At 38.6% G+C, this 26,407-nt stretch overlaps 1 protein-coding gene across 15 annotated transcripts in view; it reads left to right on the forward strand.

Annotated features, from left to right (window-relative positions):
- SNTG2 (syntrophin gamma 2) overlaps positions 1-26,407 on the forward strand; it is a 459,193-nt gene that overhangs the window by 295,966 nt on the left and 136,820 nt on the right. For all 15 annotated transcript variants that reach the window (XR_007519511.1, XM_049902600.1, XM_049902596.1 and 12 more), the window contains 2 exons: positions 21,011-21,140; positions 22,875-22,913. Coding sequence is in view for 14 of the 15 variants with exons in the window: in XM_049902600.1 (XP_049758557.1) it covers positions 21,011-21,140; positions 22,875-22,913 (169 nt within the window). In the remaining variant the exon portion in view is untranslated. The remainder of the gene's footprint in view (positions 1-21,010; positions 21,141-22,874; positions 22,914-26,407) is intronic.

The following is a 26,407-nucleotide window of genomic DNA, read 5'->3' on the forward strand; positions in this document are numbered from 1 at the left end:
AGTATGGATTGCACCTCAACATAAAGAAAACAAAAATCCTCACGACTGGACCAATAAGCAACATCCTGATAATTGGAGAAAAGATTGAATTCAAGGATTTCAGTTTACATGGATCCACAATCAACAGCCATGGAAGCATCAGTCAAGAAATCAAAGGACACATTGCATTGGGCAAATCTGCTACAAAGGACCTCTTTAAAGTGCTGAAAAGCAAAGATGTCATCTTGAAGACTAAGGTGCACCTGACCTAAGCCATGGTATTTTCAATTGCATAATATGCATGCGAAAGCTGGACAATGAATAAGGAAGACCAAAGAAGAGATGACTCCTTTGAATTGTGGTGTTGGCAAAGAATATTGAATATACCATGGACTGCCAAAAGAAAGAACAAATCTGTCTTGCAAGAAGTACACCAGAATGCTCCTTAGAAGCAAGATGGCTATACTTCATCTCACATTCTTTGGACATGTTGCCAGGAAGAATCAGTCCCTGGAGAAGGACATCATGCTTGGTAAAGTGCAGGGTCAGTGGAAAAAGGAAGACCCTCAAAGACATGGATTGAAACAGAGGCTACAACAGTGGGCTAAGCATAACGATGATTGTGAGCATGGTACATAGGGTCTCTATGAGTCGTCAGCTATCAACATTGTTATATTAGTTTTCTATTGCTGTGTAACAAATTATGGCAAAATTTAGTGGTTTAAACCTTCACATATTATCTCACAGGTTCTGTGGGTCAAGGGTCTGGGATGGTCTGACTAGGTTCTTGGCTCAGGATTTTACAGGGCTAAAATCAAGGTCTCCACTCTCATCTGAGGCTGGGAACCTCCTCAGAGCTCATTCAGGTTGTTGGCAGAATTCAGTTCTTTGCAGTTGTAGAACCGTGTAAGCTATCAACTGGGTGCCCCTATCATCTACTTGAGGCCTATGCATTTCCTCCCACATGTCCCCTCCACCTTTAAGCCAGAAGTAGATAACTTCTCAGGCATTAAATCCCCCTTGAACTTTGAGTCTCTGACTTCCTTCATCTTTTACCTCTAGACCAAGCCTTAAAGGGCTCTCGTGATTAGAATCAGGGCCTCCTGGATAGTCTCCCTAATTTAAGATCAACGGATTTGAGGCTTTTATTACGTTTGCAAAACCCCTTTACAGCTTCACTTAGATTTGAATTTCACTGAGTACCTGGGAGAAAAGATGTGTATACCAGCGGCTGGAAGTTTTGAGAACCGTCTTAGAATTCTGCTTACTGCAATTACTCAGCACAGTTTTCACCCTGGCAAGCACATAATAGCATGTGTTCAAATAAGTCTCAGGAATTTGCCCTTTAAAGTATAGTTAGCCTTGGACTGTTATGGTCAGTTGTACTTTCAAGTGGTCCCATTAAAAGAGCAATGAGTAGGAATCGAGGGACCTGGATTTGAGCCTAGGTACCTGCTCATATTTTATTTGTATTTTAGAGCATAAAATAATAGAGAACATTGTTAAGAACAAGAGAAATGTGTGTGCTTGCAAAATATCCATATTCATTTTAACAATGGAGACACTTTATGAAATAGCCTTAGGAAAAAATATAAAGCATGCTACTCTCTGAGACCTTAGAAAAACTCCTTCACCTCTGGGGAGGCAGATGGTATAAAACAAGGAGTGCTGGTTTTGGAACTAAAGATTGCTAGTTCCACCTTTACTTTTTAAGGGCCTTGTGACTTTGATGAGACGTTGAGGCTCTCTTTGTCTGTTTTCTCCTCTGTTTAAGCAAGTAGGACCGGGGATGATATAAATACTACTTCATAAGGTAGGTTTATGACGATAAGCTGAAGTAAAACTTGTAGGTTTGAAGGCTCAGTGAAGTATACTGCACAGATGTCAGCAAAACCAAAAAACAAACCCACTGCCGTCAAGTCGATTCCGACTCATAATGACCCTATAGGACGGAGTAGAACTGCCCATAGGGTTTCCGAGGAGTACCTCGTGGATTGGAACTGCTGACCTTTTGGTTAGCAGCTGTAGCTCTTAACCACTATGCCACCAGGGTTTCCCAGATGTCAGAGGACAGCAGTTTTTGTATGTGCAGCTGGGATGACTAAAGGATTGTGCAAGACCGGGCAGTGTTTGCGTGGGGTCTGTTGTGATGGGGTCACCATGAGTTGGGGTGAACTCACCTGCTGCGAACAATAACAGAAGGAAGGAAGGAATTCAGATTTGAGTGATTATCCCCAAAGAAGGGCAGTTAAACAGTTCAAGAAGCTAAAACAACACAACACAAGCTCAAGGCTTCTCCATTCAATAGACACTTAAATGAATTGGTGTGTTACAGTCTTTCCAGTATCCACAAACCCCTGTGGAAATCACAAAGAATTGCCTCAATGAAGTTATCCACTGCTGACTTGTTTAATGAGTACTCTTATGTAACTTTCCTAGGTTTATGTTACTATAGAACATAAGTTGCTGATTTACAAATAGAAATTAGTTAACCAACACCCCCCTATTCAACAAACATGTAAAGCAACTCCAAAAAGCAGCTCCCTGATTGAGATAATAACCACATTTTTCTTCCTTTCTGGGAATTCAAGAAAGCTCTTGAGTAGTAATTGATGTAAACAGTACCAATAGTGACACTTCATTCATTTGTGTGGCTCTCCTTTTCTACACAGCGTTATACTTTCTCTTGGGAGTATGCCCTTGTCAGTACGGTATGATGCTGTCTCAGGAAAACATTTGTTTTTATTCCCCTCCCTCTCTCATTCTCTCTTTTAGTCGATCAAATGGCAATTTCTCACTGTAGTATCTTTTATTTTTATCTCTAGGGATCATTCATTTTGACTCTAAGGTAGTAATTAGTGCCCTGCCTGCTACTGATAGATCCTGTGAAGTCTCGGCTTTAGGACATGAAGATGTTTTCTTCTTATCCAAGCAAGATAAATTCATCACGAGTCTTCGCCTTTGAATGTTAAATTGATTTTCCTTTCCTTTGTGTCTGGAGATTTCATACGCTCTACGAGTTTGAAATGAAAATGAATAGGAAGGGATTTGAAAGTTGGAAGAATTGAATAATTGTATAGGAAAGAAACACAGCCATGTGCCTGCCCCTCTTCCCAAGAGCATCTGCCTGCATTGCCTGTTGCCCTGTTAAATATCTTTTATCTCTGTCATCCCCAGCAGCCCTTAGATCACCACTCATTGCTGCTCCTACTCTGAGTCTCTCAACACTAGTTATCAGCCATTTTATCGTGAATCTCTGCCCTCAGTTTCCCAGCTTTCTTATCGTTAAAATAAAATGAAGTAAAGTGACAGAAGTTTTCATACTACTAAAAGGAGAGAAACCTTAGTAATGTAACTCTTATCCAGCCAGATCAATCACAGAGTAGGGAGGACCCTGACATGAGTGAGTATCTTGGCTGAGAAAGGAAAAGGAAGGACTTTAGTAGGCTGTAGGGTGGAAACCTGAGTCTCCAGGGTGTGCCATGACCTTGGTACCTTTATCTTGCTCCTTAGATAGTGACCCAAGTCTTGGGGGGTAAGTGTTGACGGGGAAATCCCCATTTTACCTATTAAGCTGCCTTTCTAATTACTTCTGAGGTATAACATTTCAAAAACTGGGTTTTGTGTTGGTTATTCCTGCCTCTGCCTCACATGCAGCCCTGCCACTATGACTTTGTCCAGGCTTGGTGCCTTTTCCTCGGGTGCCACCATTTCATGTCTCTGCTTCCTCAGACAAAATGACTACCTCCTTGTCCTTGGTACCCACTCTATACTTACTCCAGGACCCTCAGACCCTCTGCTTCGCTTTTTCTTCCCAAGGCTCATCATCAAAGGGGTTCTCAAAATCTTTCTGATGCAAAATAGCTGCTAGTTTGTGAGGAGAAGGTCATAGCAGGGTCCTCAAATGGTATGTTGCAGAATTCAGTCATGGTTTTCTCCATATCTTATTTTTAATCACATCTAAGAAGGCAGATATTCTCCTGTCGGGGTAATTGACTGGCGTAGAGATTTTTACATTTACCTAGGACTTGACCTGGTGTCAAAGCTTTGGTTGACTCTCAAAGTGAGCAGATTGCTTTTTTCTCCAGCTCTCATATCAAATGCAAGATTTCTATTCTAGGATAAAAAATACAAGCAATGAGAGTTCAAAATTCAAAAGAATGGTTCTGTTAATAAAATCCCAGAACTGTTTCAATGGATATAATTATATTAAATACAGATATATATTTAAAATATATTGTCAGATATGGGGTGAATGCCACAATCCATTTAGTTTTAATATATAAAAGAGCTTCTTAAAATTTTCAGGAACCAGCAAATGTTATAGTTAATAACTTAGGATTTAGTTTGAGAGACCCAAGTTATTTATTTATGTTCGTTTGCTTTAATTTTGTTATGTGTGAGTGCTTGTGTGCCTTTGCATTTTTGAGCCTTGTGACTTTGGATAAATTGATTAATATCTCTGTTCCTCAGTTTCCTTATCTGTAAAATGGTTATAATGCTAAGACCTTCTCTAGATTATTATTCTGATGATCAAAATTGGTACAACTTACAACGTATTTTGCAGTGCTTATTATAAAGCAAGTATTCAATAAATGCTAACTGGCTATTTTTTCATTAATGATCATTGTTAGGGATATATGTGTTATTCTCTCCTCTTGCCCCAGCTAATTTACTAGTTGTGTAAGTTTAAAGATTTTCATAGAAGGTTTTTAAAAAACAGAATTATTTTGGACTTTATTGACCTGTTTTGGATTCAGAAGTCAAAAAAGCAGAAATAAGAGAAAGTGGTGAGGTATGGTTTTTATGGAATTTTATATTCTTGTGCTTTATACTCTCCTGAGATTCTTCTTTTACTGAGTTTTGCGCTTCCATAAAATCAGTAGCATGCAGTTAACTAGAAAACATTGACGAATGACTCTTAGAAGGTAGAATGTAAGCACCACGTGGCCGAAGACAATACTGTGAAGACTATTCACGTGCAAATAGCCAAATGAAGTAGAAAAATACAAGAGTCCAGAGAATGGTTTTTCTAATCTGAGTATGATGCTGGTCTTGGTAATCTTTGGCACCTGAGAGCACAAACATGTAGTCCTAGTGTATGCTTCCGCATGGTCTACAGTCCATTTTTGTGCTCATGGCCGTTACTATTATTCATATATTTGGTACAGTTTCATTTCATCATTTTCAAAGAACTTTTCAGGCTCCCTATTTCACTGTTGCTTTCTGAAAGCAAAGAGGACTTGAAGCACTTACTGATGAAGATCAAAGGCTACAGTCTTCAATACGGATTCCATCTCAGCATAAAGAAAACAAAAATCCTGACAACTGGAGCAATAAGCAACATCATGATAAATGGAGAAAAAAATGATGTCGTCAAGGATTTCGTTTTACTCAGAATCACGATCCACACCCATGGAAGCAGCAGTCAAGAAATCAAATGATGTTTTTCGTTGGGCAAATCGGCTACAAAAGACCTCTTTAAAATGTTAAAAAACAAAGATGTCACCTTGAGGACTAAGGTATGTCTGACCCAAGCCATGATATTTTCATTTGCCTCATATGCATGTGAAAATTGGACATTGAGCAAGGAAAACCAAAGAAGAATTGATGCCTTTGAATTACAGCATTACGGAAGAATACTGAATATACCATGGACTACCAGAAGAACAAACAGATCTGTCTTAGAAGAAGTACAGCCAGAATGCTCATTAGAAGTAAGGATGGCAAGACTCCATCTCACACGGACTTTGGACATCTTATCAGGAGGGACTAGTCCCTGGAGAAGAATATCATGCTTGATAAAGTAGAGGGTCAGCAAAGAAGAGGAAGACCCTCAATGAGATGGATTGACACAGTGGCTGCAACAATGGGCTGAAGCATAACGATTGTGAGGATGGCACAGGACTGGGCAGTGTTTCCTTCTGTTGTATATAGGGTTACTGTGAGTCAGAAGTGACTCGATGGCACCTAAAAACAACAACAACATTTCACTATAACCATGCGCCATCACTACGTTTTCTGGTTCCCAATCCCAAGATAACACTCATGGTGACTCCCCTGGCTTTCTCGTTAATCTTCAAGGACTCACAAAATGAATCAACGGTTGAGACCAATGAATAGTGCTGAATTGCATTCCGGGGCAACTCTATACAAATCCAAAATCTTTATCTGTAAAAAATCGTTATTTTTTCTGTTATTTTTTAATCCGAGTTTCTATCTAACTTCTACTCTGAAGGACTTGTGAAGATTGAATGTAACCGATGGAATTTGGGGTGAAATATTTCCTGATTGCAATTTAGTACCACATGGTACAGTGGAAGTAACTGCTTACTGTCATCTAAGAAAGGAGCCCTGGTGGTGCAGTGGTTAAAGGGCTCAGCTACTAACTGAAAGATTGAAGGTTCGGACCCACGAGCTGCTCTGTGGGAGAAAGACGTGGCGGTCTGCTTCCATAAGGATTTACAGCCTTGTAAGCACTATGAGGCAGTTCTACTTTTTCCTATAGGGTTGCTGTGAGTTGGAATCAACTCGATGGCAGTGGGTTTTGATATTACCTATGAGTTTATATTCTAGCAAACAAATAATTTAATTATAAATATAATATTTGGGGATCCAAAGCTATAAAGTATTTTAGTGTTCAAAAGGAGAGAAGGATTATAAGTACTTGAAGAGTACTGGCTGTTATTAGGGAAAGGCTTCTGGAAGAAGCAGACAGCCATTAAAGAAAGCTTAATATTTGACAGGTGGTGATGAACAAAGTGATGAGCATTTGGGTGTTTGGTGATTTCAATCTTTTATGTTTTATATATATATGTACACATATATAGAAACCCTGGTGGCATAGTGGTTAAGAGCTATGGCTGCTAACCAAAAGGTCGGCAGTTCAAATCCACCAGGCGCTCCTTAGCAACTCTATGGGGCAGTTCTACTCTGTCCTATATAAGGTCTATATATACATGTATATATGTTGTTAGCGGCTGTCAAGGCAGCTCCCAACTCATGGCAACCCTGGGCACAATAGAACAAAACACTGCCCAGTTCCCACACCATCCCATTGTGGATCAGACCCTTGTGATCCATAGAGCTTTCCAGAAGTAGAACTCCAGGCCCTTCTTCTTTGTTCCTCTTAGGCTGGTAGCTTCACTGAAACCTGTTCAGCATCATAGCAGCACACAAGCCGCCACTGCCAGTTGAGTGGTGGCTGTGCTCGAGAGACATCGGCCAGGAACTGAATCCACTGACCCAGTTGGTAGTTGCCATTGAGTTGATTTCAACTCGTGGTGACCCCAGGTGTTACAGAGCAGAATTACTCCACAGAGTTTTCTCTGCGGTAATCTTAATGGAAGTAGATCTCCGGGCTTTTCTTCCATGGTGCCACTGGTTGGGTCAAACCATCAACCTTTAGGTTAGCAGTCGAGCACAAACTGTGCCACCTAGGGACCTTGAACCACCACTACCCTCATATATATACATGGAGCCCTGGTAGCACAGTGGTTAAGAGCTTGGCTGTTAACCAAAAGGTCAGCAGTTCAAATCCACCACCCGCTCCTTGGAAACCCTATGGGGCAGTTCTACTCTGTCCTGTATGGTTGCTATGAGTCAAAATCAACTCAATGGCAATGGGTTTTTTTTTTTTGTAAGTCTATATGTATATGTGTGTATATATATACATACATACATTTATACATATATGTGTATTATACATATACATATGTGTATATGCACACAAATTAAAATGTTAATTCTGAAAATTGTTAAAAATATAAAATGCGTTAAAAATGTAAACAGTACTATCTTGAGATACAAGTGTCCTTTCAATTCTGAGATATGTCTAGTCTTTCTCTGCAAAGATACAGTATTATTGATAAATGTATAGATATCAAGATTTTAATGTGAGCATGAGTTTTGGAGTACCCCAATTGCATGTGTATGGTATATGTCTTCCTGCTGTTCTCATATTATGGGACCACAAAGGTGCCTTTAACAAATATTCTTAAGAATTCTTTATTGTCCTATTAAATTGTGTTCATATATCTGCTTATTTCATTAGAATAAATTATGAAGTAGAATTAATGGATAATAAGGTTAAAGCATTTTAGGTCTTTTGAAATATTTTACAAATATCCCATTCACCACAATAATTTTACACCCTAAACAATGTAGAAATGTACGTGTTCTCTCTTAAGTTCTTAAACTTCCTCTAAAGTAAATGAGAAAATGGTACATTTTTTTAAAACAACTTGTCATGCAAATTAAACTGAAAATTGAAAAGTCAGTAAACAAGTCTGTTGACCAATGCATTTATCCACCAAACTACTATTTTAACCGTTCTGTTGATTAGGTTGCCTTTAAGATGGCCTAACAGGTAGCTTACTTAGATGACATTTGTGTGAATTCTATCATTAGGAATATGGATTTAAATTTTTGAAAACAAAGGTTAAATCAGCACTGGGGAGTTTGAAAGGTTGTGTGAATAAAATGCATATTTTTCAAAGAAAGAAGTGTTACTTAGAACATTCCCTAGTGTAGATTGTACCATTTCAGGAAATTCATGCAGCCCGTCTTCTCATGGTAGTTAAATCAGAGGAAGATATAGAAGTAGAACAGTGTGTAATGTTTACCTTCCCGTGGTACCAGCTAAAATTAAATGCTGGTTCAGCAGCTGCTTCTATTAGAAATGACCACTGTTAGTAACGTTGGAAAAGCTGTCTAGGGATTTAGAAGGTTTGCTTAATGCAAGCAAAAGCCTGTAAGGATGTATTAATATCCTCTTGAACACAGAAGTATGTTATTCACTGACTTACATAGATCTGAAAGAAATTCTGAAGCCAGCTTTTTAGGACACTACTACCAAGCGCTTTAAGAAAATTTAGTGGCAGATGCAACGCTTTTGTTATACCTTTCTTTAGCTACGGGATGAAATTGCAAGTTCCACTGTTAAAAAAAAAAAATTTGAAAATTAGCAGTCTCTGAATTTAGCCATGTAGGAATCTTTTGGAATTTGTTTTATTTTTTAGAGACAATAAATATATTCCTTGGTTCTAGATTTCAAGTACTTTGAATTTGTTAAAAATAAATTTGTCATTATGTAAATGTCACATTTTAATATTTACGATTGTGTGTTCAAATACGAAGAGTTAAAGAACATAATCAAGATCATTAAACATGCTTTCCATGTATTTCTAACAAATACAGCAGCTTTATTTCCCAGGACGAAAAACGAGCAACCCACACCTGCCCTCTGCCTAAAACGCTAGCATTATCCTTGTCCTCATACATTTAATAACGTCAAAACTCTCCACTCTGAATAAACGTAGATTTTTTGTAGGGCTACTTCATCATCACTAGCAGAGATTTTGTGCGTATTGTTTTTGTTGCTCTTAAAAAATATAAATAGCATACAAAATACCTCCTAGCTACAAGGAGATAACTCTTTTTAAAAAGGCATTTATTGAGGAAGCAAGAATTGAGCATCTACTCAGTGAGAAGAAATTAGGAAAACAGGAGAGATCATAGAGGAGTAAGATCTGGCCTGTGCTTTAAAGAGCTCACAGGCTAGTTGGGGGAGACAAAAAAAAAATCGTTAATCCCTGTAACTTTCTGTTTCTGATGAGAGTTCTCTTTCTTTCAGAGGGAGAGTCTACAGTTTTAATATGTATTAAAAGCATTATTTACACGTGACAGAAAGTTGTGAAAGACAGTCTTTGAACTCTCACACTGTTCAGGAAGAACTTGGGTTCCCATTTATCTCCCCCTGGCATTTTTCACATCAGCTCAGCAGGCCCGTGTGACTGTGGAGCAGGCAGGGAATCTCCAGGAATGAAACCAACTCTTAGGTTTCCATTTTGAACCGCTGGCCTTTTGGTTAGCCGCCGAGCGCTTTAAGCGCTGTGCCACCAGGGCTCCTTTTTATACCTACAGACAATGATAATTCTAGCACTACTACTAACACTGTTGCTACTATTTATTAAGGTTCTACTGTGTTCCAGGCAATGGGTGCACGCTTCACTCTTTGTTTTGCCTCAAACAACGCTCTGCCGTATACAGTTCTATACCCCATTTTGAAATGAGGAAAAGAGACTACAAACAACAACAAAGAAACCAGCTAACCAGTTGCCATTGAGTTGATTCTGACTAATGATGACCCCATGTGTATCAGAGTAGAACTGTGCTCCTAGGGCTTTCAGTGGCTAATTTTTTCGAGGTAGATCTCCAGGCCTTTCTTTTGCGGTACCTCGGGATGAACAGCACCAACCTTTCAGTTAGCAGCCAAACACTTAGCCATTTTTACCAAGAGAGCTTAAATGGTTTGCCCAAGTCACATAGCTAAGGAGTTTCAGTACCTTTAAAATCTAGGCCTTTCTGATTCTTAGGGCGTGGTCTTCACACTTCTCTGTGTCTCACCCTTCTAAGGATAGTGTCTTAGGACATACATGAATTTCTCTCACACAGTCAATTTCATGCTCTCCACAACATAAGAAGAGACGCCTCTGTGGAGATATGAAATCACAGTGTTTCAGAGCTAGCCGGGGCCTTAACAGCCATTGACTGTTAGGATTAAAACAAGTGGGAGCTCTTCCCCACCTCACACTTCATATGCTTTCTTAAAAAATAATATTGATTTTTATAAAATAGGGGCTCTGGTGAGGAACAAAGAACTTAGAATGAAATGCCATCTTTACTCTTGTTTCAGTTGGTTTTTGTTTAGCCATCCCTGGTGGGGACTTCTGGTCCCATGCCTTCTTCTAGAATTCTCCCAAGTTAGCTTAAACCCAGTGCCGTCGAGTCGATTCCGCCGAGTTAGCTTATAGGAGGCCAATTAGCTTAATTTCTTTTGTTCTGTTACTGGCGTATCAGGAACCTGAGCTCAAATTCGAAGTGAGTATGCTGAATACTTCTATTTTAGCAACAAGCCCTTAAGTTTTCACATATATGTGATCTCAGAATTACTACTGTCTTTCTGATCCTTACCCCACCTTGTTCTAGGAAAAATTAGTGAGCCTCAGGAGCCCTGGGTGGCAGAGACAGTCAAGAACTTGGCTACTAACTGAAAGGCTGGTGGTCCGAACCCACTCAGAGGCACCTGGGAAGAAAGACTTCACAGCCTGCTTCTGAAAAGTCACAGCCTTGAAAACCCAGCAGAAGAATTTTACTCAGCACGCATGGGGTCAACATGAGTCACGGTCAACTCAGGGGTAACTGGTTTAGTTTTGGTGTTAATGAGCTCATGAGTGATGAGGAGCCCTAGTGGCACAGTGGTTAAGAGCTTGGCTGCTAACCAAAAGGTGGGCAGTTTGAATCCACCAGCTGCTCCTTGGAAACACTGTGGAGTAGGTCTATAGGGTCGCTATGAGTGGGAATCAACCAGACAGCAGTGGGTTTATGGGGGATGAGAATCAGGGCACAGGAGCTCATTTAGCATCTGACTTGAGTGTGCTGGTTGCTATTTTATTGCAGTCAGAATATGCAATTTTCTATCCATGCTTTATTTGATATTTACTTGCTAGTGTTCACTGCTTGATTTTTTGGCCAGGGATATTGGCAGTTTAGATATTCTATCTTAATTCTCTGGTTTTATTACTTGGAATGATAGAAGAAAGCAAAGATTACTTGGATAAATATATACATATTATGTTATAGCATCCTGGTCAACATATTAAACATACGGAAATGTAGATAATAAGTGCAGTAAGGAATCAGAAGAAATTCGTACTGCAGTCTTTAACGTTAGGGGGTTGAAGTGTTCACGGAAGATTTACAGAGCAGAAAAGGCTTGCACTGAAGCGGAGTAGATTAGGGAATAATTGTGTGTGTGAGGTACTCATGTGGATGAAAAATGCCATGGGTACAAGTTTCTGCTATGATAGCAGTTAATGAGATTTTTTGCCTTGTGAGTAGAAGTGCCTACTTTGAGTGGTTTAGGCCAAAAAGTTGGGCTTCTTTAGACATGAGTAAGAGAGAAGGAGGACTTTAACCCAGGAACCAACTATTTGTGCTTTACTGAACTAAAAGATGGAAACCCTGGTGGCATAGTGGTTAAGAGCTATGGCTGCTAAACAACAAGTAATCAGTTCAAATCCACCAGGCGCTCCTTGGAAACCCTATGGGGCAGTTCTACTCTGTCCTATGGGGTCACTATGAGTCGGCATCAACTCGACAGCAACAGGTTTGGTTTTTTGGTGGACCAAAATATAAATGATGATTTCATTTTCAGAGCTCATCTGCTAACCAAAAAGTTGTCAGTTCAAATCTACCGGGTGCTCCTTGGAAATCCTAGGGGGCAGTTCTACTCTGTCCTATAGGGTTGCTATGAGTCGGAATGACTCAGTGGCAATGGGTTTTATGGGGTATAGATTGCTGCATTTAAATCCAGGCTCCACCCCTTAGCTGTCAAACCTGGATCAGGTTCCGTAATCTCTTGATGCCTTTGTCTTCACTTTGGGAAACAGAAATAATAATAGCTATTTCACAAGATTTCTGTAAGTATGAACTAAATTAAAAATGTAAATTACTTGGAATAGTGTCTGACACAATGTAAGCCCCTAAAATATAATAATCTTTTTTTTTTTTAGCTTTTATTTTTGTTGTTGCTGCTGTCCTAATTACTGTCATTATAGTCCATGTATCCTGAATGCCTTTCCTATTAGACCTGTAACATTCCAGGTAACATAGATGTTAAAAGAAGCACAAACTACTCAATGCAATATCAGTGCCTTCATGACTAAACCACCCCCACCAAAGAAAAAAAGGATAATTAAAATAATTGTGTGCCTAATATACTCCAGATAATCATTTTATATACCTTATCTCAGTTTCTTTTTCATGATTCAGTGATGTGGGCCCTGAATTATACCTATTTTTAGATGAGGAAACCAGACCCCACGGCTGAGATTAGGGAGCAGAATAATTCAGGTATTAGCCGGCAGCGGGCAATTGGGAAATGGAAACTCTGCCATTCAAATGACAAACTCTGGCATTTAGAAGGTATACTGGATTTCCTCAACCGCTTATTCATGCGACAACTATTTTGCACACCTACTATGTGCCAGGTACTGTTTTAGCTGCGTGGAATGGTGAACCAAGCACAGCAAATACATGCTCCCATAAAGCTATAGTTCTAGAGGAAAAACAGGTAGAAAACAACAAACAGAAATACAATGATCAAACAAAAATAACATGATGAGTGTTCTTTGTATCCCTTGAGGGTTTGTTTCATTTCCTCTCTGTATCAATGGGGTTGCATTTAGAGATGACTGGCCATCCTAATCTGGCTTTGACATGCCCTGGATGAAGTCCTCTGCCTTTCATATCTCTCAAGTGCCTTTCCTTGAAGGGTGAGGAGGAAGGAACACACACACCCTGCTTCATGAAGGCAATAAGAAGGGGCGGAAGGAAGATGTTAAGTTCCTCTTTTAGTCACCACAAAGGAGAAATAATCTTTCTTTTCTGGACCTGCTGAAATTTTGTCTGTCTGAAGTGAACACTTGATTTGTACCATCAATTTTCTGGCAATAATGACTTTTTAATAAACAAACTGCATACATGGAGGATGGTGTCTGAATTTAAATTGGAGCACTTTGTTAATATTTAATATGAAATACTTATAAATGCTACTGAATAATAGGGAAGTTAACAAGAAAGTACTTTCTGGCTTATACTAAAAAAATATCTGCACTGCGGAGAAAATTTTGAGTTGTAGTATGAGAACAACAATTTGAAGATTTTTCAAATTCTGAGAAATACACATATTTTCTCTCTCATTTTTGTCTTGTGAATGCTCATAACTGTCAATCATGAGCTAAAATACACACACACACTCTCTGTCCCTCAGCTTCCAAAACATGTAGGCTTAAAGGTAAACAAAGACAACAGAGGTGCATTAGCCATTGGCAACCCTAATGGAGCACAGTACTACTCAGACACACATGGGGGTGAGGGGTCACCAGGAGTCAGAATTGACTCCATGGCACCTGGTCTGGTTTCTTGTTGTTGTTTTGGCTTTGGGCAGGATTAAGGGACCTGTCGGGCATGGTAAAGCTTACAAAGAACTCTGCCTGCAGGAGCAAGAGGAGGGGAATGACGAGGAATGCTACTGGAACCAAGTGAGAGCAGTTACTGTAGAAATGGCCCCCCCTTAGGAGCTAGGCCATAGGTAGAGTAACAGCACCTCGCCACATTGTCTGAACCCAGTCATAAACCAGTTGGGGCACCAAGCAGAAAGGAGAAGGAGAGAGGATGGATTTAAGAGGGCACGGGAAGAATAAGAGCCCATACAGTTTCTTTTTCCTCCAAATGAAGTACAGAAATAAAAGCTTACTTTTCAATTCCTTAATGTTTTATTAAATTATGTGTATTTTGAACTTAATTGGAAAAAAAAATATTCCCCTTAATCGAAAACTGTGAATCAATTCACTGTCTAGTAGTATGAGACTATGTTCTCAATTTTGTCTTTGGAATTCAAAAATTCCCTAAGGGCTTGAGAAATCCATGGAAAAGGGATAAGTTTTTCAAAAGTATTAATGGTCAATTCTTGATTTTCTGTTTATAGCAAATATCCAGGATTTTGCTTGTTTTCTCTTTGGGGGATTCACAGGCACTCAGCACACTGCCTTTAGCTTAGTATAGATTTTATTGCTGGTTTTTTAAATCTAGCATATGATCGTCAAAGAGCATGCTGGGATATGAGCAATGGATATTCTGGGATTTTCAGCTTTGATAATGACCTTGACTATATCAATAAGCAGCGGAAAAGCCTGAGCAGATGCTATGATTGTATAGAATCCTGAGGCCAAATTCCACCTCAGCGCAGTAGAGACGGATTTTATAGGCAAACCTAAAAACACTGCATAAGTGAGAAACATACTGAGAAAACATAAACCTCACAATTAATCTGAAAGATATTAATGGTCATCTAGCAATTAGACATGCATGAAAATAGCTTGCCTAATTAACGCTAATATTATTGTTGTAATAATAAACCAAATCTTGAATTTTCTTTTCTTACTATTTAAAGTATGTTGGTATCTGTTACCTCCATTAATATCAACAACTTTAACCATTTCTGTTCACACAGTGGAAACCCTGGTGATGTAGTGGCTAAGAGAAATATGATGAGAAACAAATGGGATAATGTAAACCAAGTTATTTATAAGCCCACAGCTTATAAATCTCACCATATTTTAAAAAACTCATTTATAAATCTCACCATATTTCAAAAGGTCTGCAGTTGGAATCCACCAGGCACTCCTTGGAAATCCTGTAGGGCAGTTCTGCTCTGTCCTTTAGGGTCACTATGAGTTGGAATCAACTCGACCACAGTGAGTTTTTTGTTGTTGTTGTTGTTCGTGCAGTGTTTAATTTCTGTAGCTTTCTTTGCAACTAACTGTACTGAGTATTTAAGAATAATGTTTGGATAATATCTGTGGGCTTATAAATAACTTTGTTTACATTATCCCATTTGTTTCTCACCATGTTTCTGTTTTGTGGTGGAACTGGCATTTTGAAACACCTCATATAGGTGCAGAAAACAAATCTCAGTAGCTAGGTGTCTAGCTTGTCTCATGTAGCTAAAACAAATGTTTTGGGACCGAAACAGGTCCTCTGGCTAAGACTGTATCCCTTTTCATTGTAGAACACAACTCTCTGTATCCTGTTCATGTACCGTGAGCCTCTAGGGCTCTAAATCCATTCATTGCTTTACTGGTGAAAACCAAAGTGCCTTTCTCAAGACCATGCAAATAATTAATGGTTATGGATGTAGCCTAGGTCTGTATCTCTCTCCCCCACTTAACATCCCCTTTCAACATAAAATATAATGAAATGTGTTAAAATGAAAATCATATTAAGCCAATAATAGACATTGATTAAAGTTTATTTAATATACCACTTGCAAATTGGAGTCACATTTCAACTAGAGAGTTAAAAATGTTCCAAAGATAAGAGAACCTCGAAACACTCTGAAGCCAGATCTTATCAGCATTGCCATGAAATAAAATGTCGGAACAGAACTCATGAACAAATTTGTCCTCAGAAAGGATTTTCATACAGCATTGTCTTGAAGAACGATGAAAATAATTACTGGCTTACCCTAAACATAGTTCCCAGTCTGACCCTTGGGTTCTGTTTCCCGAAACTAACTGAATTCTTCAAAATAGCCAATGCCCAAGGCAAAACGATCTTACTACTTTGTCAGGACCCTTGTTTGACTCAAAAGTGGCTTTTAGGAACGAGTTTTTTCAAGGCTCAAGGTTCAAAAGGACACCGAAGGGCAAATGGCCTGAGTGGGTCATCCCAACTCCAGGGACCCAGAAATCTGGAATCGGGGAGAAGTAAAATGGTGTCTCAAATGTTAGAATGGAGATACAGTGTATGTACTGTTTAACATCTTCACCTCCTATTTTATAATTATAATTACAGTATTGATCATATAAGAGTGCCTCAAATGTTTAATTAGCAAAGTATGTATACTCTGTTATATACATTGCCAATTCTGAGGATCAGGAAGCTTTAAGTAACTTGCCTAAGAAGACACTGCCAGTACAGGGCAAGCCTGGATCAAAAGCTGTGACCTTCCTGCTACCTCATGCTGGCCTCTCACACATTTAGCTAAGCATTTTTGATACAGTAGTACCATATATAACTTCTTTACTCCACTTTACCTTTCAAGGCCCTGGGCAGATCTCCACGCAGCTCCTTCCACCCTGATTTTCTTTGTGTCCACCTGTTCCTCCTTATTTCCTCTACACCTAGAGCAGCTCCCAACCGTTGGTCTCCAAGTTCAGAAGAATCAATCTAGGTCATGAAGCTGAGGAATGTCAGTTGGCTTTGGAGAAGAAAAACCTGGCCTATAAAAAAATCTACCAACCAACCTAACAAACCAACATAGAGGTCTAAGACAGTAAGTGAGTGAAAATACAAGCCACAGAGTGAGAGAAAATGTTTTCTATGTACATATCCAACAAATAGCCCGAGTGAAGAATATATTAAAAACTGTACAAATCACTAAGTAGAAGAGAGCCAGATAGAAAAATGAGAAAAGATTTGAATGGTCACTTCAAAAGAGAAGATAGTTAAATGGCTAAGAAATATATGAGAAAACATTCTATTGAATTAATCTTCAGAGATATGCAAATTGAAAGCACAAGATATCACTACATATGCACCAGAATGGCTGAGGTGAAAAGACACACAATGCCGTTGGTGAAAAAGGATCAATTCAAATTCTTATAGTAAAATACCTTGGAAACAGTTTAGCTCAAAATATACATAACTTATGGTCTAGGAATTTTATTTCTAGGCCTGTACTGAAAAGAAATGTGTTCATACGTTCAACAAAAGAAATGGAGACGGATGTATTAGCTCAAAACTAGAAACAACTCAAATGTTCACTAAAATAGAATGTGTAAATAAATTTGGATATATTTATGCAATAAACAGGTATACAGCAATGAGAATAAATAAAGCATAATCACGTGCAGCAACCTGGATGCATCTTACACATTGTTGAGAGAAAGAAGCCAGATATAAAAGCACATATGGAATATATGCATATAGACAAATAATCTGAAACCAAAACCAAACCCAGTGCCGTGGAGTCGATTCCAACTCACAGCGACCCTATAGGACAGAGTAGAACTGCCCCATAGAGTTTCCAAGGAGCACCTGGTGGATTCAAACTGCCGACCCATTGGTTAGCAGCTGTAACACTTAACCACTACACCACCAGGGTTTCCAGACAAATAATAGACAAAGTTAATATATGGCCTTGGAAGACACCACGCTGCTTACTTACTCTTGTTAAAACAAAAATCATATTAAGCCAATATTATAAATTGATTGACATTTATTTAATACATGCTACAGTCAAAAATGTTCCAAAGAAGAAAAGTCTTTCAAAGATTTTTATACCCAGCTTATTGTGATAGTGTCTACATAGTACCTTGTGGATGTACAACATTTTCTTGAAGAATAATGCAGGTAATTACTGCTTTACCCTAAGATAGAGCTACTAGTCTGACCTTTGGAGTTTGTGTTGAAACTACACATAGATAATTCTTTTAAAAGAGCACAATGCCTAAGGAAAAACACTCTTTACAGTTTAACCTGGTCCATTGATTGACTTCAAGGTGACTTTTAGAAACCAGTTTTCTCAAGGCTCAAGGTTCAAATAACACCTCAGGATGAAAGCTTGGGTGGGTCATCTAATCTCCATGGAGTCCAGAAGTCTGGATTTCATGAGAATTAAAAACTCCATTTGTCACCCTTAGTGGAGGTAGAGGTGAGATGGAGGGAGAGGAGAGCGTGAGGGGACTTCGGGGTTCTTCTGAAGTTCTGTTTCTTGATCTGATGTTAGTTGACCACACATATTTAACTTTTGAGTGTTTACTGAATTATACCTTTATAATTTGTGTACTTTTCTGTTGTGTGCTGTGATTCAATAGGAAACGTACTTTAAAATAATTCCTGAATTCTGTTTTCTGGAAGTCATGGGAGTTGTCTGTTTGCCAGTGATAACCTCACTGATTTACCTTTTATTTTTAAACATGAAATTCAGCTCAATCTTATTTCGTATAAGGTTGACACAAATTAACATTAACAGAGTTGAGAAATGATGACAATAATCAAATTTTTTAATTAGCCTTTATCTTAATGAGAGCTTAGACTATAGATATATGTAAGTCTTTCAATATTTACTGAACACCTAATTTGTGTGGACTATCGCACCATATTAAAAAACAAAAGCCCCCCGCCCCAGCATTTTTAAAGAGTCAAAAATGCTTTGCAATTAGCAGAACAATAAAGGGACTTGAAATGATTCCCCTGGTAGTTCATCAAACATTCAAATATCCAAATGATGAGCAAGGCAGGAAAACTCCTGGGGCCATGAGTCATGGCTCCATCATTGGACTTGGCCTTGGTGGATTCCTTAGGAGGGGATTTCTTCTCTCAGGCACAGCCAAAGACCAATAAACGGGAGGACCACACTTATTAGGATTCTAGAACTTAGCGTATTACCATCGAACGACTAAAGTCTGAATTTGTATTGATCTATTTTTTTTTTTTTCCTAACCCATTAGTTGTACTAAATTACTCAAGTTGTTAGCCACGCTTCAGTTCAGCTCAACGTCCTGCACCCTGAGTCCCATCAGTCTTCACATCCTGCTGGCTCTACGAATTCAGAACAGCTGCTGCCTTAAGTTGATTTCCAGCAAGCATCACTTTTGTTACCTGGATTATTGCAGTAGGCTATTAATTTGACTCCCTGGTTTTTCTGCTGCCCCTTTTAGCCTATTCTCAACTCCTCAGCCAGAAAGTTTCCGATAACAGATTTGAGATAATATCATTTCTGTGCTCACAGTTCTCCAGTGGCTTCCCATTACACTTAGAATTAAATCCAGTGTTCTTTTCATGGCCTCCATAAAAGCTAGAACATAATTTTTTATATGGTACCATACAGCACAGAGAAGGGGTAAATTCATTATAACAGAGACACAGAAGAGTCTAAGAAGGCATCACGGAGAAATGATAAACCATGAAGATTAAGATTTTAGAGATGAATAGAAATGATAAACCATGAAGATTAAGACGTTCACCAGGAGACAGGGTGGAAAGAAGTACTTAGAACTGTGTGCGCCAAGGCAGAGAAAAGCAGTATCTTGCCCTTTTCCTCACATTGAGGCAGCTTCTTTCTGCCACCTCTGACTTGACGCGATCCTCTCCCTCTTCACCTTAGTCTGCTGAAAGTTACAAGCGCTGGAAAATTATCTCATTTATCACACTTTATGTTCCACCAAGCAGAAACATCCGCTAGAAGTAAATCAACCTTATGTTCCAATTCAAACAATTCAAATTAAGGTGGGAATAACTCCTAGTCAGGGATATTTGCCTCTAAAAAGGCAAGATTTTTTAATCAAAGGAACTCTCATCTGATGGATCGGGCTTAAGAACATGAAGAATTGTTTGATAATGTCTCTATTTCCTAGGCCTTCTCTGAAATCTGTCCACCTAGAACAAGATGGTGGATTAAAATGGCATCTGAATGATGATTAAAATGTAATTTAGTACGGACCTTGTTTTTAAAATGTTTGTTTTACTCTGTTTTTCGTCTTTTAATTATCTGTTTAAGACTATGAAAGTATAGGCTACATGGAATAATAAACATTTTCTTAAAAAATGAACAGAAATTTAAATGGTATTCCTTCTTTGTAAAGTTATATAGATTATCTTTTGAGAAGACTTTGGATGCTAGGGAAGAACTACTGAAATAAAGACAGTTATTCTGCTGTTACGAATAATTTCCCATGTTAGTTTTGATTTGCATGAAAAAAGAAGAGAACCAACTTCATCAATAGCGCTACTCTAAATCAAAAATATATATGGTCATAAAATGGGACCCTGGTGGAGCAGTGACTAAGAGCTCAGGCTGCTAACCAAAAGGTCAGAAGTTTGAATCCACCAGCCGCTCCTTGGAAACCCTACGAGGCAGTTCTATTCTGTTGTATAAGGTCGCTATATGAGCTGAAATCAACTCAACGGCAACAGGCTTGTTTTTTCTTTTTTGGTCATAAAATATCATCGATGCTGAATAATGATGATACTTGATCTGCGCCATCATCATTGTATGAAGAGCTTTAAACATCATAATCAATAGGCTTTCAAAGAATTATTAAGGCTCCTGTAAGACAATAACACCAAAATTTCTCAAGCAAGAATTATTTCCTATGTGGATTGTGTTTCATATTTTTATTGAATTAGTAATGCTTTTGGCCACAGGGGTTTCACAGTTCTGAACTTAATTTTAGTAAACCTGTTTAACATACTCTCTAGAGCATGTTAGGTATTTGATTGCAATTTTCTGCTGTGCTTTGTGATAGTGAATAATCGGTCAATACTAAGGATAACTGTAGCAGAAGCGCTTACTGATTACAACCTTGTTCTCTGTTCTCCTCACTATCTGCGAAGCCAGCTAAGGCTGTATGAACCCTGCCATACCTCCTTGGTCAGTGCCACTGTTTTCTCCTCCTGGCAGGTCGAATGCATTTGAGGTGCTGGCTCTGGATGGGATCAGCACTGGGATTCTTCAGTTCTATACAGCCCAGGAGAATGCTGACTGGCTGAGAGCAGTATCGGCCAATATCAGTGATCTGACGCTTCAAAATGTAAGCAGACAGATTTTCCACCACTTAAGCTTTTGTTTTTTCATATGTGAAAAAGAATTTGCATCTTTATTATTTATGATTAACCGAAAAGCAATTGGTTACAATAGTAAGACAGAAGAGTGTACACTTGGTTCAACGTATCTATCCTCTGAATAAAAAGAGTTAAAAATTAAATCACTTTAATGTTTCCAAATACGAGGGTACAGGCTAACTCAGACATTTGCATACTTGGCAGCTAGTGTTTGCTCTCTTGCTTTCCACTGCCCCCCCCCACCACACACAAAATATTTGTGAGTATATATTTTATACATATTTTATCCAGATACATTGATGTCATGCTGTATTTTTATTTAGGGATGTCTAATTGGGTTAAAGAATGTCATTCTCCTGAATTATGAAAATCTATGAAATAAAGATCTATAACCAAAAACACTACTTCTCAAATTTTCACTGCAGGAATACAGGAAAGAAAAAATACTGTGTTTTCTTGAGTAAACTGTTTTGATGTTCAAAGTCAAAAGAAAACAATAAAAAGAAAGAACGAACGAAAGGAGATGGGTGCATGGAGTAAAATCTCAGTAGTGTATAAAGCTTGCTAAAGCAACAAATGTGTTGGCTCAGACAGAATGTTGGCAATGAATCGACTGATCTCAGCTATGGGAGGCTCAGGCAAGGGCTACCCCTTAGCCAAAGTTGGCTTTTGACTATTTTTCTTGTTCTCATTCCTTCCCAGTATTTGCCCAACCTTTGCATCCCTACCCCTGCTTCTGTTTCAGTGACCAGTCTATGATTGGAAGAGCTTGGGACAAGGGGGCCCTTGACATCACAGTGTGCAGCTGGCCAGGCAGGAATTCGTTCTGCAGTAGAACCCTGCTGTTCATGCCACATCCCTCTACCCCGCTTCTTCCTCATACGTGCATTGTTCCCGATAGCTGCTAAACAGAGGTTGACTAAAATATTTGGGGAAGTAGCGATTTGTTAGGTTTCTGTTCTATAGACCCTCAGAAGCTTTCTTTCTTCAGTTATGTGAGAAAGCACCAGATCTTCTCTTAAGATTTCAGGTCTCAAATTTGACATTTTGAATTCCAAGGTATCTGGATGGATAGAAGGAAGAAATTGACATTTGCAAAAACGCACATGACAAGAGCCCTTCAGTTCTAGGTGATTTTCACACCTTGTGTACGAGGCAGAACAGAGAGTTGGAAACCTGCAGACAGTTTAAGACCGGAAATGTGGATTTGTAACCAAGTTTCTCCACTTACCAACTGTGCAGTCTTAGGCACGCTGCTTTTCTGGGCCCCTGTTTCATCACCAGTAAAATTTTTGAAAATAATATTGACCTTACAGGGTCGTTAGGAGAATTAAATAAAGGAACAAATGTGAAATGTGATCATTATAATTTCCTAAAATTATGTAAAGCAGAACTCATTCTCCCTGGTTTTCTCAGATACTGAAATTTAAGCATCTGCCATCCTAGAACTTTACTTACATAAAATGTTGATATTCTAAAAAGAATAACTTAAATATGCTAACATAGGCTTTTCCTCTTGAGAGAATTGCTGTCATAAGTTTGTACTTACTCTGGCTTGCTTTTCATATCAGAAATACATCATAAAAGAAACTTTGTTCCCAGGGACACTTGTGCTGTTAATTAATTTCAGCTGCCAATTAGGTTAAAAAATGACGGCGTTAATATGCTTGTCATACTGACTCCTTTCTACCATCTCTCTGCAGATGAAAATGGCAAATAAATGCTGTTCTCCTTGTGACCAGGTAGGATTTGTGTTTTCCACGTTGATAAAATAAAAAACCTCCAAACGTAGCCTCTTCTTGTTTTGGGAAATTTGATTTGGAAATTTCTGATGAGGGTACATTTGCACGAATCAGACTGAAATTGGAGTTGATGCCTCAATGTTAACTCTGTAAGACATTGGCAGTGGAAATAGTGTAAGGAAAACAGTCCACATCTCGTGTTCGCCATGTTATAAATCATTTATTCATTGGCAGTGACTTTTTGTAAGGAAACACGATTAAAACAGTAAAACATATATAATTATTTAAAAGTCAGGAGGATTTACGATGGAGACACATCTGTATCGTTTGGATATAATCCTAAGCATCATGTAATTTTCTCAGATAACTTTTTATTTGAGAAGCTTCACTCTTTGTAGGCCTGTGAACCAAGTTAGCTTTTGCAGGTGGGTAGGATTCTGTCAAAAACTAACTTGGTTCACAGGCCTACAAAGAGTGAAGCTTGGAATCGACTTGACGGCACTGGGTTGGGTTTTAGGATTCTGTCCTCCCCAAAGGCAGTTTGTTCGTGGTGAGACCTGTGTTCTTACACTGGCCTAGATTCTTTAATGTAGCCACCTGTCCAGCAACTATTGGCTTACTCCTTTTAAGAGCAAATGTTAAGTTTTAATATGCCTGATTTTCTGATTCAAAGACTGTTCAAAAACTAGGCCCATAAGTACTCTATTATATATTATAATCAAGCAGCTTGATGTTCAGGTAAATAGGCTTTGAAACTACTATGCCATTCTTCTGCCAGCTTTTTAATAGAAAGTCATAGTTTACGCTGTAATGTAATCACCGGCTTTTTTATATAGAACTGAGATAAATGTATTCAATTTGCTTTAAATAGTGCTTATGAAAACTCTTCAAATAATGTTTGAATTCAAAAGTCAAATTCAAATTTAAGGAAATCTGTACCAATTAAATGTTTACTGAAAATGATACGAAATTAAGGTCTATTTTAAATTAAGCCCTTCTAGTCAACATTTTGGAAACCCTGGTGGTATAGTGGCTAAGAGCTACGGCTGCTAACCAAAAGGTTGGCAGTTCGAATCCATCAAGCGCTCCTTGGAAGCCCTATGGGGCAGTTCTACTCTGTCCTATAGGGCCACAAGAGTCAGAATCAACTTGACGGCAGTGGGTTTTAGTCAGCACTTTTTAAATTACAAAAAAAGAAAGAAAGAAACCAAACCCATTGTGGTAGAGTCAGATGCTGACTCATGGCGACCCGATAGGACAAGAGTAGAACTACCCCATAGAGTTTCCAAGGCTGTAGATCTTTGTGGAAGCCAACTGCAGCACCTTTTCTCCCGTGGAGAGGCTGATGGGTTCAAACCGCCGACCTTTCAGTTAGCAGCCTAGTGCTTGACCACAAAAAGCTCAGCAAAATCCTTCTAAAAGTAACTGTGATTTCTTGCATTATTTCTCTAAATTTGTGATCAACTACTTCTGTTTTCCATAGCTAAATGAAGGAGGTGCTTAGCTACTTTTCGAGGACTCTTTCCATAAACATGCGTCACTTAATGCAGGATTTATTTCCTATTCCATAACTGAATACAGAAGGTAGTATTCCCCTGATTCATCCGGTGTTTTTAAAACAAACGTTTTCACAGACTTTCCTCCTAAACACACAACCTCCCCACGGTCCACAGACCAGGCGTGACTTGTCTCTTGACTTCTTTAGCAAGGCTGATGGGAGAGTGCTCAATGTTGTGCTTTTGTCTCCAAGAAAAAATTAACCTTAGCACAGTACAAATGAGTAAAATAGCCCATAGTATTATTTTTTATTGTAAATCAGATTCTCTTCTGAGATGACAGGAGAGTGGCAGTCCTAGGTGAGATTCTAAGTGTTTGCCTCTGCCTGCTTCTTGCCTGCCCTACGAGATTATTTTGGCTATAAATACAGATAATTCATGTTAAATGGTTTGGAAACAGTTAAATAGGATACAGACACAAGAGATCATTATGCTGAATGTGCAGGTTTCAGAACACTTGAAATTAGCGTATTTCATGTAATAGTTTGGATTTTTGTGGGTATACTTGTAATTATTTGGCTCGTTAGAAAGAGCAGTAATCTGGAAATCAAAACATGTTTTGTTCCACTTTTGAAATTTAACTCCTCTTTATCATTGAATTACGAGAAAGAGTAATGAAATCAAGTTCAAAGAAACTTGAATTATCTGAAACACCAAACCTCCAACACAGAGAATTTAAGTTCAAAGACATCAGAGGCACTGGGACAATCTTGTTTTATGTGAAATTTTGTCACATATTAAAATTCGTTTAGGTGTTATGAGTCTTAGTGGCCATATTTGAAAAATCTTGGTTAAAACCAGATTCTAATCCCCAACTGAGCCATCTGCTGATGTACAAACTACCGTCTGAGCCTCGGCTTCTTCACCTATAAAACAGGGAAACTGTGCTGGGGCTTTTTCTATCATAAATTTTCTATGCAATTTTGAGTTAAAAACTCAGCTGGTAGTCAAAAAGTCGGCAGTTCAAATCCACCAGCAGCACCTTGGAAACCCTGTTGGGCAGCTCTCCTCTGTTCTACAGGGTCACTATGAGTCAGAATCGACTCGACGGCAATGGGTTTGGTTTTTTGGGTTTTAGTGGGCTTGCATTAGTTTGGGGAGAAATATTAGAGATGAAATTTGGCATGTAGGATTATTAAAGAGCTAACCTCTACCGTATCGTGGTGTGTTTTATGAGATGCTTATTTCACATTTTCTCCAAAAATTATACATTTTGTATACTTTACAGGCGTTTAGCTTTATGACTACGTTTCACCAAAAGGCACTATTTATCTCCATAAAATTTTGTGGACTTAAGATATTCGATGCCCCTGAACAAACAGAAAAGATCTATTTTAAAAATAATTTCTTAGTAAGTTGACTTTTCAAAATATACTTAACAGGCCTTCAAAAAGCACTTTTTGTTTTTTTTTAATCCATAATTATAAAACACTGATTTGGAACTAAGCTCAGATTTTCCAGTGTGCTCCATTGACCCTTTGGGCAGATCTCTTGTGGCCAGATGAAGATATGATACATTGGTACATTTTAACTTAGAAATTTGATATGAACCCTCAGAATTAGCATCTGCCCTTCCCTGCATTATTTGCTGTTCTTTAAAATACATAAATTTTGCTTGCACTGCAGCCAGTGCTAGAATCTCAGCCACATTTTGGCATCGAATAAATACCCTGCGATTTTTGTATAATATCAATGGGGCTTCAGATAACCCACTGAATAACAGATAGAGGAGACTTCCCTATGTACCTTAACTGGTTTCAGTTAAAGCTTACTGCCAGTGTTCAGGAACCGTATAAATGGGAACTCGTTGCATCATGACTGTACGAATGCTGTCTCCATGGAGGCACGCTGCTGGGGGGCCATCAAAAGCTGGAGGCATTTAAAGACCCTTAATGACATGGGAAAATACTTACATACTCATGTATACTATGTAAAGAC

Source organism: Elephas maximus, chromosome 12 (assembly GCF_024166365.1).
Source record: "Elephas maximus indicus isolate mEleMax1 chromosome 12, mEleMax1 primary haplotype, whole genome shotgun sequence".
NCBI lineage: Eukaryota > Metazoa > Chordata > Mammalia > Proboscidea > Elephantidae > Elephas > Elephas maximus.